At 42.8% G+C, this 18,067-nt stretch overlaps 1 protein-coding gene across 1 annotated transcript in view; it reads left to right on the forward strand.

The window, feature by feature from the left end:
- LOC111525475 (putative pregnancy-specific beta-1-glycoprotein 7) overlaps nt 1–18,067 on the forward strand; it is a 127,280-nt gene that overhangs the window by 67,443 nt on the left and 41,770 nt on the right. Inside the window, 3 exon segments of the mRNA XM_026448292.1 lie at nt 23–382; nt 1,569–1,677; nt 1,679–1,839. Coding sequence (XP_026304077.1) covers nt 23–382; nt 1,569–1,677; nt 1,679–1,839 — 630 coding nt within the window.

Here is an 18,067-nt window from a genome sequence, read left to right on the forward strand (position 1 = left end):
TGATGCTCTCTCCACCTCCTAGCATCACTTTTAATCTTCTGGAACCCACCCATCCCTGCGCAAGTCACGATTGAAGCCCAGCCAACAAAAGTTTCCGAGGGGAAGGATGTTCTGCTACTTGTCCACAATTTGCCCCAGAATCTTATTGGATACATCTGGTACAAAGGGCAAATAATGGACCTCCACCATTACATTATGGGATATGTAATAGAGGCTGAAGCAATTATATTTGGGCCTGCATACAGTGGATGAGAAATAGTATATTCCAATGCATCCCTGCTGATCCAGAATGTCACCCAGAATGACACAGGATCCTACACCATACAAATCATAAAGCGAGGTGATAAGACTAAAGGAGTAACTGGACATTTCACCTTATACCGTGATTCCACATGATCCCTGGGTGTTGGGGGGCGGGGGTCACTTCTACTTTGCACACAGGATTGTCAGGCCTGGACTGTGCCTGTGTCCCTCTCTGCATTACTTCCCATGTTGGGATTTTGGTATATAGTACAGGACACACACAGAGGAGACAAACTACAACAGATCAGAATTCCTTTCCTGCCTCCAGACCCGGCAGACACTTGCTACACAGGAAGGACAGTCTGATGGGGGGATGCACAGCAGGAGGAGATCAGTCTCAGCCAAGCACCTCAAGTCCTCTTTGTAAACTTGACCCTGAGAAAGACCCTGGAGAACTGAGTAGGGCTTTGCCTAAGAGGCCCCATGAGATACTCTCAGAGAAGCTCAGCCCTAGAAGCCTCAACCCCAGACCTCTGAACCTAAATCCTTACTCCAGATAAAGCTGCAGAGCCTGTGCCAGGGTTGGGTTGTGGCAGGGTTTACTGGGACCAAGGATTTACCAGCTGTCTGAGGACTGTGTCTCCTGGAGCTGCTCACTGCCGGTGTCAGCCCTCAGAGCCTCATCTAGGCAAGGACAGAGCTTTCTTCACCTGAGACTCAGAGTGGAGAGGACAGAAAGACAAGCTTTGTAGGCCATCAGCCAACTGCCTTGTGAGGCTTAGGACACTCCATAGAAAGTCTAATGTCCCCAGAAGCAGAAACAGAACAAAGAAAGTGTATCTGGCAGCAGCTTGTCCACAGGGATCTGACCTAAAAGTGTTCTCTCATTTAAGTGAATAATAATAAATGCTGTTTGTGTGAACATCTCCACTGTGCCAAGCATTAGGTCAGGTGACTGTGAATAATTTAAAATTTATTCACAGATAGCATGAAAAGTGACAATTCATTGGTGGGCCATGCAGGCGGTTGGAGAGGGAAGGACTCAGAGAGGCACCAGGGGCTGTGACTGCTGGTCCCATGTCTTTCCATGACCTGATGCTGCTCAATTCACACTTGAGAAAGTCTGTGCTTCTCCGACAAACAGAAGGCAGCCTCACAATCCCTGAGCCCTCAGATTGCCACGCATCTGTCTTGTAACACAAACAGCTACCGTTGACTTTTAAGGACTTGGTTGGCTGAGATGTGGTAAAGGCCATCTCTGAAAAATGTCTTTGGAGGAATCAAAGGTGCCACACAGGGCAAACTTCTCTCTGTTATCTGCACAGTGGAGACTCCCAAGCCCTCCATCTCCAGCAGCAACTTAAACCCCAGGGAGGCCACGGAGACTGTGACCTTATCCTGTAATCCTGACACTCAGGACGTAAGCTACCTGTGGTGGACAGAGCCTCCCTGTCAGTCGCAAGTTGCAGCTGTCCAAAAACAACAGGACCCTCCTTCTATTTGGTGTCACAGTGGATACCGCAGGACCCTATGAATGTGAAATGAAGAACCCAGTGAGTGCCAGCCGCAGTGACCCAGTCACCCTGAATCTCCACTGTGAGTATCTTCTGTTCCTCTGTGAGCCAGGCTGCCATCCCAAATACACATGGCCAGAGGCCTGGCCTCCCAGTCCCTCTCAGGTTGAAATACAGAGACCTTTACCCCTGGACATCAAAATTGGCCATGACTACTAAGAGTAGACTTAGGTTTGATCAACAATAGGAGAGAAGAGGCTGCTCCTGTCATGGGAGACTCAGGGTCCACAGCTTATTATGGGAGAAACGGGTGAATGTCTCAAGCTCCAGATCAGTGAACACAGCAGGGATTTGGCTGGGACTTCAGTGTTGTGATTTAGCTCACAGGGTCACTGTGGCCCTTCCACAGACCAGGATTTTCCCTTCCCTCGACAACATCACCTGTGACTTTATTCTCCTTACTCCAGATGGCCTGAATTTCCCCACAATTTCTTCTTCATACACCTATTACCATACAGGGGAAATCCCCAAGATCTCCTGCCTCACAGACTCTCACCCACTGGAAGAGCATTCTTGGCTGACTGATGGGAAGTTCCAGCAATCAGCACAAGTGTTCTTTATCCCCTAGATCACTAAAACATATAGAGGGTGCTATGTCTGGTTCATCCATAACTCAGTCACCGGTGGAACAAATTTCATAATCAATAGGATCATAGTCCCTGGTAAGTGGATCCCTGGAGCATTGGCAATATGTTTTCCAGTGAAGTCTATCTGGCTATCAGGGAAGAGCCACCTGCCCTCTGCAAAGGGAGAGGGAAAATCAAAAACCCAGGACAGGGAATATGTTTCTGCTCCAAAACGACCAGCTTTTGCCTGTCCCCTTCACTCTTTCTAGACCATCCTTTAGACTACACACTAACAATGAACAATCTGAAAGGAAATTCAGAAAAGAATTTCAATTCACACTAACATCAAAAAGAATAAAATATTTTGGAATAAGTTTAACCAAACAGGTCAAAGGATTATACCCTGATAACTCCAAAACATTACTGAAAGAAATTAAAGACGACATCAATATATGGAAAGGCGTTTCATTTTCATGGATTGGAAAAATCAATATTGTTAGGATGACAATACTACCCAAAGTGAGCTGCAGATTCAATGCAACCCCTACCAGAATCCCACTAACATTTTTTTGCAGAATTACAAAAATCTGTATTAAATCTGACCTGACAGGCTCTTATTAATGACTGCCACAACAGAGACACTGAGAAAAAGATGCAACCATGAAAAGGTGGAAAGTTTTGATGACATAGAAAATAGTAGTCATCCTTTCTCACATCCCAAAGCCTTCAAAAACATACAAGTGCAGCACGACCAGTATGGAATTGACCAAAAACTAATCACCAAGCTAGAAACGTGGTGAGAGAAAAAAAAAAAGGGCAAAAATGTATTTGCCTTATTACCTCCCATTTTGGCATACTAATCTGATGCCGAAAAGAAATGGTCACTGGAGCATTTTAGATTTTGAATCCTTCAGATTTGGGATACTAAACCAGTAAGTATATGACAAATATTTCAGAATCAAGAAATGTCAGAAATCAAAAACACTTTTTGTCCTAAGTCTTATGCATAAGAAATACTCAATCTGTGTGAACTATAGGCATCAAGCTGTACAGCAGATCTCTAGAACCTCCCTATCTTGCATAACTGAAACTGCACACCCATGAACAACTTCTGATTCTCCCCACTCCCAGCTCCTGGCAACCAGAGTTTCTTCTCAGATTCACTCTGGAATCCACATCCATGTGGTCCCCAGAGTAGTCAAACCCATGGAATCGGAGAGTAGAGTGTCCACTGAAGAAAATATTTGCAAAACTTCCCCTAAATTTGTCTCATATCCATCAAACACACATGGTCCATGATGACCAGATTTCCAGCTGTTCATTCCCACCCTTTCCACCAGTCAGTTCTGCATTTACAAATGTCCACATGTATTTCTGGAAGGATTCACATAGTCCTCACCTGCCCTCTACAGAAGGAGAGGAAACTTAAAGAACCCAGAACAGGGAACATGGTTCTGCTCCAAAGTCACCAGCTCTTGAATGCCAACTTCACTCTTTCTAGATCATTCCTTGCACTCTGCTCTATCTTTGGAGGTCACTGACTCAAGTAAGTCATCATGAAACACCTGCAGAAAACTGCCCCACCTTGTGCCTCCACTGCCTGATGACTGAACTGACCTCCAGGCTTGACTCTGGTCTCTCCTGTCTTGTTTCTGCTGAAACATCCAGTCCCAGGCCAGGCTGCTCAGTATCTTCAGGGTTTCAGGATATTGGGAAGTCCCATTATTACTCATCTCTAGAATATCCTTGGAAATGGAAACTGCAGAGAAATCACATCTTGGGGGGCAAAGTAGGACAGAATTTGGAAGTGGCCCAGCAGTTGCACATTCCAGGTAAGGAACCGAAGGTGAGACAGGCTGTCAGCTGATTAGAGAGGGACTGGGAGGGGTACCAGGGCCTGTGACTCCCACTGACATGTCTCTCCATGACCCAACACTGCTGCTCAATTCACACTTGAGAAAGTCTGTGCTTCCCTAAGACAGACCAGGCAGCCTCAGAGTCTTTGAGCACTTAGATCATCATGCAAGAAGTTGTAGCCTTAACCTGTGAGCCTAAGACTCAGGGCTACACCTACGTGTGGTGCGTAAATGGTCAGAGTCTCCTGGTCAGTACCAGGCTAAAGCAACCCGGTAAAAACAGGATCCTCATTCTACCCAATGTCACAAGAAATGACACAGGATCCTATGAATGTGAAATAAAAGACCTAGTTGGTAGCATCCCCAGTGACCCAGTACCCTCGATGTCCTGTGTATCTTTGGTTCCTCTGTGGGCCAGGCCACCAGCTTAAATCCAAATGACCAGAGGTCAGGCACCTCAGTCTGTCCCAGGTCCAAGTACAGACACTTTTATTTCTGGACACCCGAGCTGGCCATAACTACCTGCCCTGGGAAATCCTGGGTAGGCACAGCCTTAACCCAGAATATAAGGGGAGGGGATGCTCTTGTCATGGGAGAGTTGGGGTTTACAACCTGTGATGGGAGAAACAGGTGAATACCTCAGGCCTTGGCTCAGTGAACACAGAAGGAGTTTGCCTGGGACTTGAGGGTGTGTCTTGGCTCAGGCAGACACTGTGTCCCTTTAAGAGACCAGGAGCATCCACTTCCCTCAGACGACATCACCTGTGGCTTTATTCTCTTTACTCCAGATGGTCCACACCTCCCCAGCATTACCCCTCCATTCACTGATTACCGTTCAGGAGAAAACCTCTACTTGTCCTGCTTCGCAGAATCTAACCCACCGGCAGCGTATACTTGGACGATTAATGGGAAGTTTCTGCAATCAGGACAAGAGCTCTCTATCCCCAAAATTACTACAAAGCATACCGGGATCTATGGTTGCTCTGCTCGTAACTCAGCCACTGGCAGCGAACGTTCCACATTCAAGACGATCAGAGTCTTTGGTAAGTGGATCCCTGCATCATTGGCAATAGGGTTTTAGGTGGAGTCTATCTGGCTTTCAGAGAAGAGTCAGGAAAACATTTTCACTCCCAACCTGTGTCCCATGGGCAGCAGCAAATCCTTGATTCTCCTCTTGAACCCTCCCAATTTGTCTCTACAGACTCTCTTCTCCTTGTTTTTCTGTTTTCTCATGGCTGACTTTGTGTCCAGCCTGAGAAAGGTAAGGAGGGGACTTTTTCAGCCCTGAGCCCTATGTGGTGGAAGAGGCTTCACAGAGGGACAAGAAGGAGAGTCCTCAAGATCAAGTTGCTTCTCGCTGTCTCCAACACACCCCTTTCTGCCATGTCTTTGTTTTCTTTTACTTACTCCATGGGCTACAAGGAACATGTGAGGCTTTGAAACAAGCTCACATTTTTCCCCCAAATGAGAGGAGGAAGTCCCCTTGGATGAGCGAGGAGCAGCTCAGACTGCTGCTTGCTCTGCTCTGGGCTTCTCCAGTGACTGGCCCTGCCTGACTCCACCTGGGGTGGGACCAGCATGTGTGGAGAAAGAGCCCTGGCGGCCTGTCCTGAATTCGGCTAAATCGAACTTTCATTTGAAGTTAAGCCAAGGCTGCAGGGAAACAACAAGAGAGAGAGCCTTGGGGCAGACCCTTGAGCTGTCTCCTGGCTCTGAAGTCACCGGCTGTATGACGCTGTGGGCACAGCATGTGGGACACAGCACAGGGGAAAATGAGTGATGCACACTTGGAGAAATAGGGAGATTCACCTCTGGGCCTCTGCATGGCAGGAAAGGGGCAATGCCAAGAAGTGTGTATTTATAGAGTGTAAGACTACCAGGACACTTTATCTAATATAAGGCTTATCATTAACTATTTCTAAGTGTGCAACTTAGTGCTGTGTAACCATCACACTATCCATATCCAGAACTTTTTCCTTTTACCGTATTAAACCTCTGTACCCAATAAACAGTAACTCTCACTCCTTCTCCCCCAACCCTTAGCACATACCATTCTACTTTCTGTCTCTATGTAACTGGCTATTCTATCTTTTATAAATGGAATTATATAATAATTATCCTTTCGTGTCTGCCTTATTTCAGTTAGCACAATGTCTTCAAGGTTCAACCATTTTGCACGATGTATTGGAATATGCAAGTATTTCTTTCTGGGCTCTCTGTTCTATTGCATTAATTTCTATGTCTTTCTTTATGCCGGTTCCACACTGTATTGGTTACTGGGGCTTTGTAGTAAATGCTGAAATCAGGAAGCATGGGTCCTCCAGCTTCAATCTTCCTCTTCAAATTTTTTCTCTAGAGTCATGAGATTCAATATAAATTTTAGGACAATTTTTCTCTTACTGTGAAATGTCTCTGAGATTCTGATAGGAATTGTGTTGAATCTGCAGCTCACTCTGGGTAGCATTATCCTCCTAACAATAGTGAGTCTTCTAATTCATAAAACAAAATGTCTTTCAATTAATTGATGTCATCATTAAGCAATATTTTATGGATTTCAGGTATAATCACTTCAGCTCTTTGGTTAAACTTATTCCTAAATATTTTTTTCTTTTTGATATTAATACAAATTAAATTTTTTTCTTAATTTCTGTTCGGATTGTTTATGGTTAGTGTATTCAAATACGACTGATGTTTGAATGTTGATTTTGTATTGTGCAACATTACTGAATTCATTTATTAATTATAATAGGTTTGTTCCATCTTTAGGATTTTCTAGATATAAGTTCAAGTTATCTGTGAACAGAAGTAACTTTACTCCTTTCTTCCAATTTGAATGTCTTTTTTAAAATTCTTGCCTAATTTTTCTGACTAGACCTTTCAATACTACATTGAATAGAAGTGTCCAAAGCAGCATCCTTGTCTTGTTCCTGCTCATACGGGGAAAGCTTTCAGTCTTTCTCCATTAAATATGATGTTAGCATTGGGCTTTTCGTGTATTGCCTTTATGTTGAGGTGGTTTCCTTCCATTCTTCGTTAGGATGTTTTTATTATGAACAATTTTTTATTATGAAGAATATTTTATTATGAAAAAATATTGAATTTTATCAAATGCTTTTATTGATTCAATCTTATTGATTTTAGTTCTATTCATTTTAGTGTTTTTCTAGGAATTTGTCTCTTTCATCTAGGTTATCCAATTTATTGGCATACAATTATTTACATTACTTTCATAATCATTATTTTGTTAGAATTGGAAGTAATCACTTCATTTTCTTTTTTATTTTTCTTTTCTTTTCTTTTCTTTTTTTTTTTTTTTGAAGAGAGAGAGAGAGACAGGCTCTCACACTGTAGGCCAGTCCAGGCTGAAATACAGTGGCGTGATTATGGCTTCCTGCAGTCTCACCCTCCTGGTCTCAAGAAATTCTCCTTCTTCAGCCTCCCAAGATACTAGGACCACAGACACATGCCACCATGCCCAGCTACTTGGTTTTCAATTACTTTTGTAGATACAGGATCTCCCCAGGTTACCAATGCTGGTCCAAACACCTGGCCTAAGAAATCCTCCCATTGTGACTTCCCAAAGTGCTAGGATTAAATTATGACCCACCATGCTCAGACTCATTTTCATTTCTGATTTCTGTAATTTTAATCTTCTCTCTTTTTTTCTTAGTCACTCTAGTTAATGGTCGTCAATTCTGTCGATTTCATTCTGAAGAATCAACTTCTGGTTTCATTAATTTCCTCTATTATTTTCCATTCTCCATTTTATTTTTATGCACTCTCATCCTTATTGTTTCCTTCATTCACTGTGTTTGGGTTTAGTTTGTTCTTTTATCATATCCTGAAGTATGAGAGAGCTTGCTTCATACCATTCTTTTAAAGGTTTCATGCAGTCAGTGAAACAAGATGCCACACACAGATGAATCAATGTCAGCTGCTATATTACTACCATCATCATTAGCCTTGAAGTCAAATAGTCCTAGAATCAAATCTCCGATCCACCTATTACTAGCCATATGACACCAGGAGAGATTTTACAGTACTCTAAATTTCTGTCTTTTCATCAGCAAAATGGAAATAATGTCTACCCGACAGGCTTATTTTGTGAATTAAATGAAGTACAGATAAAGTATTTAAGACAGGTCCTGGCACATAGGATGTGCCCCTCAACAGTACCTATTTCCATATATATATAGAAAAAGAGGTAACACATAACACATTAGAACATGGTTACTGACGACTTGTGGGAGAGAAAGGAAAAAAGCTAAATACAAAGAATCAAGCCTGGTATTTTAGTTTTTACCAACGGAGATGCCTCCAGTATGGGATTAGACATATAAGATAATTTATCAGGGAAGACACTTGTGAGGGAATGTGGGGCAGACATGAAGATAGTATGGGAGAACCTACACACCACTATGCAAAGCTGACTCCTGTGAAAAAGAAAGAGAAAGAAGTTTTAGGTATCAATACTGCTCTAAGAGAGTTTTTGCAAGGCTGATGTGGAGTCCTCCAACCAGTCACCCATTAAAGTTAAAGAGATCTCAGAGAATTAGGCTTGCTTTCATGCCCTTGCTGGGAACCTGTGGGAAGGAAGCTTTCTGTGCAAAGGAAGTGGTGAATTTGAAATGCACTGACCTGGGCCTTCTGTCAATCAGATCCCTGCCATGGAGACCTGGCAGGGTCTCATTCATGGCTGCCACCACAGAGACACTGAGAAAAAGATGCAAACATGAAAAGGTGGAAACTTCTAATGACATAGAAAATATCAATCAGCCTTTATCACATCTGAAAGCTTTCTGAAATATCTGAGTGCAGTAGAGAATTGACAGAGGACTGATCACCAACCTACAAACATGGTGAGAGGGGAAAAAACTGCAAGAATATAATCATCTCCCATCAACTTTCCAACAGAAATCATGTATTCCTTGAAAAAACAGTTATAGAGTATCTCATGTTACATGCTTGTTCCTGAGGCTCCTCTCTGTAAAATAACATCACCTCCATTCCTTCTTTTCTTTTCTTTCCATGACAGCTCCTTTAGGAAGAGGACCTCTATCCTGGCCTTAATCCAAGACAATAGCCATGATGTCATTTCTGTATTTCAGGAAGACTGGCAGGTATGATAGCCTTTTCTCTTGTCCCATTTCCTGCAGGGCTGACTGCCATGCTTGGGAGAGGGAAAAGACTTATTTGCCTGTATCTGGGACTAGATCTCCTCCTTCATCCACCAAACTCCTGCTTCTCAGCACCAATTCCTGCAGTTCCCTTTCTCCCTGGCCTTTATGCTCCCTGTACTCCACTGTCTTTTAGACATAATTATCTCCAGCCTCTGCTCGTTTGTTTCTCAGATTCAAATGAGAAACACAATTTCACATTGTGAAACCCTCTTCATTATTTTTCACATCTCTCAATACTGTAATTCTCTCCATTCCCATAAAGACCTACCACTTCTCAAAGTGTTGTTTGACTTCTTGTCTCCAGACTTTGAAACCTTCCTTGCATATGACTGCCTCATAACCTTTCCAAAATCTAGTTAATTCACTTAATCAAGAATCTCCAGGGGTGTACTCTAGCCTCTTTGTAACTTCACATTTCTTGTATTTACTAATCCTTCTCACTTCCTTTACCTCTACTTCTTAGTATAATTACTCCATCTTAGTCAGAACTTCCTACACATCCCTGCCCCTTCACCCATATAGACATAACATTCTTAGTTCCAATGCTAAGCCTGAAAACAGGTTGGGGCTCAAGCCCCATCCATGAGTTCCACTTTAAAGGTCTGGAGAGGGACCCAGGCACTGGTAATTTTTAAGTCTTCCCTGATACTACTAACATGTAATGAGGATGGAGAACTCTTGCTGTAATAGGTAGAACTTAAAACCAAATCAATGATTTTCAGCTAGAAGTACTGAAATGACCTAAGGACCTTTTTCAACATACATAAGACTATACTTTTTTGGCCCTAATTATTAAGGGGTTACACCAAGAACTCAGTAATCCAGTTGGGAAACAGAAGCTGAATGGAAAAGCCACCTTCTTTTATATGTTAACAGATATATACAAAGCATTTTCAAATGAGTGATAAGTGATGCTAAACCTTCTCTAAATAATATTTATGGGAATGTTAATAATATGAGTATTCTAGGCTGGGCACAGCGGCTCATGCCTGTAATCCCAGCACTTTGGGAGACCGAGGTGGGCAGATCATGAGGTCAGGAGATCCAGACTATCCTTGCTAATGCAGTGAAACCTCGACTCTACTAAAAATACAAAAACAAAATTAGCCAGGTGTGGTGGCAGGCACCTGTAGTCCAGCTACTCCGGAGGCTGAGGCAGGAGAATGGCATCAACCTGAGAGGTGGAGCTTGCAGTGAGCGGAGATCGTGCCACAGCACTCCAGCCTGGGCAACAGAGCAAGACTCCATGTCAAAAAATAAAAATAAAAAAGTTAAAAAAGTGAGTATTCTAAAAACTATATGAAATTTCTGGAAATCGAATATGTTATCAGTTATAGTGTCATATGCCACAGAAGTAACTAGATTTCTATGTGAGCTGTGTCTTTACCATAATAAACCTAATAAAAATCTCATTAGATTTTTAACCATAGTCATTTTAAATCTTTATCATTCCCAGGCAGTTGCTTTGATTCTTCCTCGAAGTATTTATATTCAGCTACAGTCCAAAATTGCTTTTTCTTCGAGGAGATATATGGAAAAGACTCTGACAATGACTCTTGAATAAAAGTTTCTGATAACTTCAAGATCATACCACTGGACTCTCTGAGAACTTTCAAAATTTTAGTGAACAGGCTGATACCTTCATGAAATTCAAGACAAAGAAGAAAAAAACCTCAGTTTTATTGAACTAAATAATCAAAATGATAATGTTTTCATAACTTTTAATTTGAAAATGTGCTGATTCTTTGAATGTTTTATTCTCCAGATTTATGAACTTTCTCTTTTAAGCTCTTTATACTTTACCGCAATTTACTAAAGTATACTTTTGTGAACAAAAATTGAAACATTTGCTTTTGCTCCGAATCTGAGTGCCCCAGAATTGGGAAAGTATTCATGAGGATTCATATGCTTATGGTAATAAAGTTATTTGCACAAGTTCAGTAAGAATCTACTCTCTTTATAACAGGACACATTTGAAAACATTGGTTATATTACCAAGACGTTGACTGGGATGTTCTATTTTAGAATACACATAGAATAAACCCGTAGGAAATGCAGGCAAAGTCTGAAGTTGGTCTTGGTTTGGCTTTCTAGTCTCAAGAGGTTTTTGAAAGTTTAATCTGAGAGTCTTATAAAACTTCTAGCAACAAAAAGTTTAAAAAGAGCGTCTATGGTCCATTGCTACACTTGCTGCACTTAGGTAAAAAATCTAGGCAAGTTCGGTGAGACTCAACCTATTTTGCAAACTAATTCATCCTACTGGAATTATCTTTGGTAAAAATAGAGACTCCTATGTAGAGAAAAATTATGTTAAAAAGAAAAACTGTAGTACACCTGTTACCAGATTGAACCACTGTTCATTATCTTTGAGTATTTATAATCCACTGGTAGACTGGACTGGACCCTGAATCCTTTTAGTTTTTCCAATGCAATTTTCTCCACTTAAATAATTAAGAACAAGAAGAGCTCTGTTCCTGAAACTATACAAGCTTGGTCAGTGGGTGCAGGACAGTGGGTGCAGCCCAACAAGTGAGAGCGGAAGCAGCGTGCAGGCATCTCCTCACCCGGGGAAGTGCAAGGGGGAAGGGAATTCTCTTTCCTAGCCAAGGGAAACCATGACAAACAACACCTGGAAAATCAGGTGACTCCCACCCTAGTACGACGTTTTACCAAGGGTCTTAGCAAATGGCACAACAGGAGATCATATCCCAGGCCATGCTCAGAGGATCACTGACCCACTGAGCCTCCCTCATTGCTAGCACAGCAGTCTGAGATCTAACTGCAAGGCAGCAGCGGGGCTGGGGGAGGGGCGCCCGCCATTGCTGAGGTTTAAGTAGGTAAACAAAGTGGCCAGGAAGCTTGAACTGTGTGGAGCCCACCGCAGCTCAAGGAGGCCTGCCTGCCTCTGTAGAGTCCACCCCTGGGGACAGAGCATAGCCAACAAAAGGCAGCAGAAACCTTTGCAGATACAAATATCCCTGTCTGACAGCTTTGAAGAGAGTAGTGGTTCTTACAGCACAGACTTTTGGATCTGAGAACAGACAGACTGCCCGCTCAAGTGGGTCCCTGAACCCTGAGTAGCCTAACTGCGAGACATCTCCACTAGGGGCAGACTGACACCCCACAGCTCACAGGGCCAGGTACACCTCTGAGATGAAGCTTCCAGAGGAAAGATCAGACAGCAGCATTGGCTGTTCAGCAATATTCACTCTTCTGCAGCTTCTGCTGCTGATACCCAGGCATACAGGGTCTGGAGTGGACCTCAAGCAAATTCCCACAGACCTGCAGCTGAGGGGTCCTGACTGTTAGAAGGAAAACTAACAAACAGAAAAAACATCCACACCAAAACCCCATCTGTACGTCATCATCATCAAAGATCAAAGGTAGATAAAACCACAAAGATTGGGAAAGAGCAGTGCAGAAAAGCTGAAAATTCTAAAAATCAGAGTGCCCTCCCCCTCCAAAGGAATGAAACTCCTTGAGAGCAATGGAACAAAGCTGGACAAAGAATAACTTTGACCAGTTGAGAGAAGAAGGCTTCAGACAATCAAACTTCTCAGAGTGGAAGGAGGAAGTACGAACCCAGCACAAAGAAATTAAAAACCTTGAAAAGAGATTTGACAAATGGCTACAATGACAATTTTCTATAATGAAATCATTAAGAACAAGAACAGCTCTGTGAAAACCCTCATGTCTGAGGTGTGGGCCACTCTGAGTTCACCAAATGTTCAACACCATAACTTAGAGACACCTAAACTGCAAATCACGACAACAAGTTGATGAGTGTACACTGTGGATGGTTTTTCTCAAAATGTCAGAACAAGACTATCAATCATGATGAGGCTCTTACCTCTCTTAATTTGTCCTTGCTTATGCCTGCCTCCTTTGCTTCCCAGAATAATGCTGTACTTAGGATTTCACAAGAAGTAGCTTCTGAGAGTATGTTAACAGTGTCAGATATATCACGTCAACCACACTTTTTTTTTTTTTTTTTTTTTTTAAGATGGAGTTTCTCTCTTGTTGCCCATGCTGGAGGGCAATGGCACAATCTTGGCTCACCACAACCCGCACCTCCTGGATTCAAGTGATTCTCCTGCTTCAGCCTCCCTAGTAGCTGGGATTATAGGCATGTGCCACCACATTCGGCTAATATTGTAATTTTAGTAGAGACGGGGTTTCTCCATGTTGGTCAGGCTGGTCTTGAACTTCCGACCTGAGGTGATCCACACGCCTTGGCTTCCCAAGGTCCTGGGATTACAGGCATGAGCCACCGCACCTGGCCCACACATTTTTACATAACAAGAGATCCTTTAGTCCACCCCAAAGCTGACGTTAGCTGCATTTTTAACACAACTTTTTCCTCAAATGTATCGAGTTTTTTTTAGGCTTCCACTTCTATACTTTCCTATTCTTCTCACTCCCTGTTTTAATTTAACATAGACATGTAATGCTAGAAAATAGAATTGCTCTCTACCAGCTTAACAGGGGGGAGCCTGTGCAGTTTCTGACACTTCTTGTTGCACATGGATAAATACATCAGGTATTGTAGAGATTCAGTTGTAAAAATCAACAAATGTGCTGCCTGTTTAAAATGACTAGACTCCTCTGGCTTCTTCTTTGATCTGTTCTATTGTAGTTGGTTTGCATCTTGCTTAAGGTGCATATACCAAACTCTTGATATTTTCATCCTGATAGTCATACTGGTAGTCTCCCTCATGTGGTGCAATCAACAAACATTTTTATTTGTGTGCAAATATTTGTGAGCAGCCAACCTTCAAATATCAAATTGTTTCTCTTGGGCTGGAATTCATAAACTCAAGGAAATGTGTGGTTGATGGGCCAGAGACAGTGGCTGACATGTGTAATCCCAGCACTTTGGGAGGCCAAGGTGGGAGGATCACAAGGTCAGGAGTTCGAGACCAGCCTGGTCAATATGCAATATGGTGAAACCTTGTCTGTACTAAAAATACAAAAATTAGCCTAGTGTTGTGGTGCACACCTGCAATCCTGTAGGGGGACCCCCTGAAACCATTGCTGTGGAATAAAAGATGAAATGCTCCTGATTATTGTAAATACAAAATTGCATGCAGGATTGTATAAAGACAATGCCAGGTTGGGCTGCCACAATGAGCCAACAGCGTGTGATGTGCTTCCCCCTGCAGAGAGCCTATTAATGGATGTGTAGTCAGGGAGATTTCATATCACCAAGATTCCTATCCCAGAAAAGCAGATGTTCATAGCTCTGGGAATGGAATGCAACTCTTGTGGAGAGCCTATTAATGGACACATGAGGGGTGCCTGTTCATATGGATAAGATAGGGTTATAAACGCCGTTAACTTGCCATGGCTCTTCTAGGTCTCTTTAGAGTTAAGGCATACTCCCTTCTGAGAATTTTTTGGTTTAGCTGGTTGTCTAACTTCCCTTCCTGTTTCTAATGATTGTTTGCAACCAGTTTTGCCTGCAACTGTTACTGCTGATTAATATCTTGCTAATCATAGGTTATGGATAGACTGTGTTTCTGTTTTAAGGCTCTGTTAGAAATTGCTGATGCACACACTATGGTGTAAATTTTTATCTCTGTATACTGTACTTCGGCATACCGAAGTTTTGTTAAAGAATTACTTCATCCCCATATGATCATTTCACCTCAGAATCAAACCACCTTCAATCCCTCACTACCCTACCCCTAGCCCTCACTAAACTTAATAATAAATTCTGGTATATCCAGTGCATTGGTGGCACCACAGGACCAGAAGGCAATCACCACCCCTGGACTCAGCTTTCGCTATCTTGTGTGTGTCTTTTATTTCTTAACCTGCCTATCAACCTGGGAACAAAGAAAGAGGCCTGTTGCATTGTGGGCTGCTCGCCAGATCCTGCAATATAATCCCAGCTACTTGGGATGCTGAGGCAAAAGAATTGCTTAAATCAGGGAGGCAGAGGTTGCAGTGAGCTGAGATCATGCCACTGCACTTCAGCCTCCACGACAGAGCGAGACTCCATCCAAAAGAAAAAAAAAGAAGACGGGGTGGTGTCAAGATGGTTGAATAGGAACAGCACTAGCCTCCAGCTCCCAGCATGAGCATCACAGAAGATAGGTGATTTCTGCATTTTCAACTGAGCTACCAGGTTCATCTCACTGGGGTGTCTCGGACAGTGGGTGCAAGACAGTGGGTGCAGCCCAACGAGTGAGAGCCGAAGCAGGATGAGGCATCGCCTCACCCAGGAAGCTCAAGGGGTAAGGGAATTCCCTTTCCTAGCCAAGGGAAACCGTGACATACAATACCTCGAAAATCGGGTCATTCCCATCCAATACTGCACTTTACCAAGGGTCTCAACAAATGGCACACCAGATTATATCCCGTGCCTGGCTTGGAGGGTCCCACGCCCATGGAGCCTCACTCATTTCTAGCACAGCAGTCTGAGATCTAACTGCAAGGCTGCAGCGAGGCTTGAGGAGGGATCCGCCATTGCTGATGCTTAAGGAGGTAAACAAAGCGGCCAGGAAGCTTGAACTACGTGGAGCCCAGGGCAGCTCAAGGAGGCCTGCCTGCCTCCATAAACTCCACCTCTTGGGACAGGACATAGCCAAACAAAAGGCAGCAGAAACCCCTGCAGACGTAAATGTCCCTGTCTGACACATTTGGAGAGCGTAGTAGTTCTCCCAGCATAGAATTTGTTTTCTGAGAATGGACAGACTGCCTGCTCAAGTGGGTCCCTGACCCCTGTGTAGCCTAATTGGGAGACATCCCCCACTAGGCACAGACTGACACCACACACCTCACACAGCCGGGTACACTTCTGAGATGAAGCTTCCAGAGGAACAATCAGACAGCAACATTGGCTGTTCAGCAATATTCACTCTTCTGCAGCCTCCACTGCTGATACCCAGGCAAAGAGGGTCTGGAGTGGACCTCAAGCAAACTCCAACAGACCTGCAGCTGTGGGTCCTGACTGTTAGAAGGAAAACTAACAAACAGAAAGGACATGTACACCAAAATCCCATATGTAGGTCACCATCATCAAAGACCAAAGGTAGATAAAAGCACAAAGATAGGCAAAAAGCAGTGCAGAAAAGCTTAAAATTCTAAAACTCTGAGTGCCTCTCCCCCTCCAAAGGAACGCAGCTCCTCAGCAGCAACGGAACAAAGCTGGATGGAGAATGACTTTGACGAGTTGAGAGAAGAAGGCTTCAGAAAATGAAATCTCTCCTAGCTAATAGAGGAAGTATGAACCCAGCGCAAGGAAACTAAAAATTTTGAAAAAAGATTTGACAAATGGCTAACTAGAATAACCAAACTAGTCAAGCCCTTAAACGACCTGATAGAGATGAAAACCATGACATGAGAACTACATGACAAATGCACAAGTTTCAGTCACCGATTCGATTAACTGGAAGAAAGGGTATTAGTGATTGAAGATCAAATAAATGAAATGAAGCAAGAGAAGTTTAGAGAAAAAAGAGTAAAAAGAAATCAACAAAGCCTTCAAGAAATACGGGATTATGTGAAAAGACCAAATCTATGTCTGATTGGTGCGTGTGAAAGTGACAGGGAGAATGGAACCAAGTTGGAAAACACTCTGCAGGATATTATCCAGGAGAACATCCCCAACCTAGCAAGGCAGGCCAATATTCAAATTCAGGAAATTCAGAGAATGCCACAAAGATACTCCTGGAGAAGAGCAACTCCAAGTCACATAATTGTCAGATTCACCAAAGTTGAAATGAAGGAAAAAATGTTAAGGGCAGACAGAGAGAAAGGTCGGGTTACCCACAAAGGGAAGCCCATCAGACTAACAGTGGATCTCTCAGCAGAAACATTACAAGTCAGAAGAGAGTATGGGCCGATATTCCACATTCTTAAAGAAAAGAATTTTCGTCCCAGAATTTCATATCCAATCAAACTAAGCTTCTTAAGTGAAGGAGAAATAAAACCCTTTACAGACAAGCAAATGCTGAGAGATTTTGTCACTACCAGGCCTGCCCTACAAGAGCTCCTGAAGGAAGCACTAAACATGGAAAGGAACAACCGGTACCAGCCACTGCAAAAACATGCCAAAATGTAAAGACCATCGATGCTAGGAAGAAACTGCATCAACTAATGAGTAAAGTAACCATACAACATCATAATGACAGGATCAAGTTCACACATAATATTAAACTTAAATGTAGATGGGCTAAATGGTCCAATTAAAAGACACAGACTGGCAAATTGCATAAAGAGTCCAGAGCCATCAGCCTGCTGTATTCAGGAGACCCATCTCAAGTGCAGAGACACACATAGGCTCAAAATAAAGGGATGGAGGAAGATGTACCAAGCAAATGGAAAACAAAAAAAGGCAGGGTTTGCAATCCTAGTCTCTGACAAAACAGACTTTAAACCAACAAACATCAAAAGAGACAAAGAAGGCCATTACATAATGGTCAAGGGATCAATTAAACAAGAGGAGCTAACTATCCTAAATATATATACACCCAATACAGGAGCACCCAGATTCATAAAGCAAGCCCTTAGAGATTTCCAAAGAGACTTAGACTTCCAAACAATAATGGGAGACTTTAACACCCCACTGTCAACATTAGATGGATCAATGAGACAGAAAGTTAACAAGGATATCCAGGAATTGAACTCAACTCTGCACCAAG

Source organism: Piliocolobus tephrosceles, chromosome 21 (genome assembly GCF_002776525.5).
Source record: "Piliocolobus tephrosceles isolate RC106 chromosome 21, ASM277652v3, whole genome shotgun sequence".
In the NCBI taxonomy this organism is placed as follows: Eukaryota; Metazoa; Chordata; class Mammalia; order Primates; family Cercopithecidae; genus Piliocolobus; species Piliocolobus tephrosceles.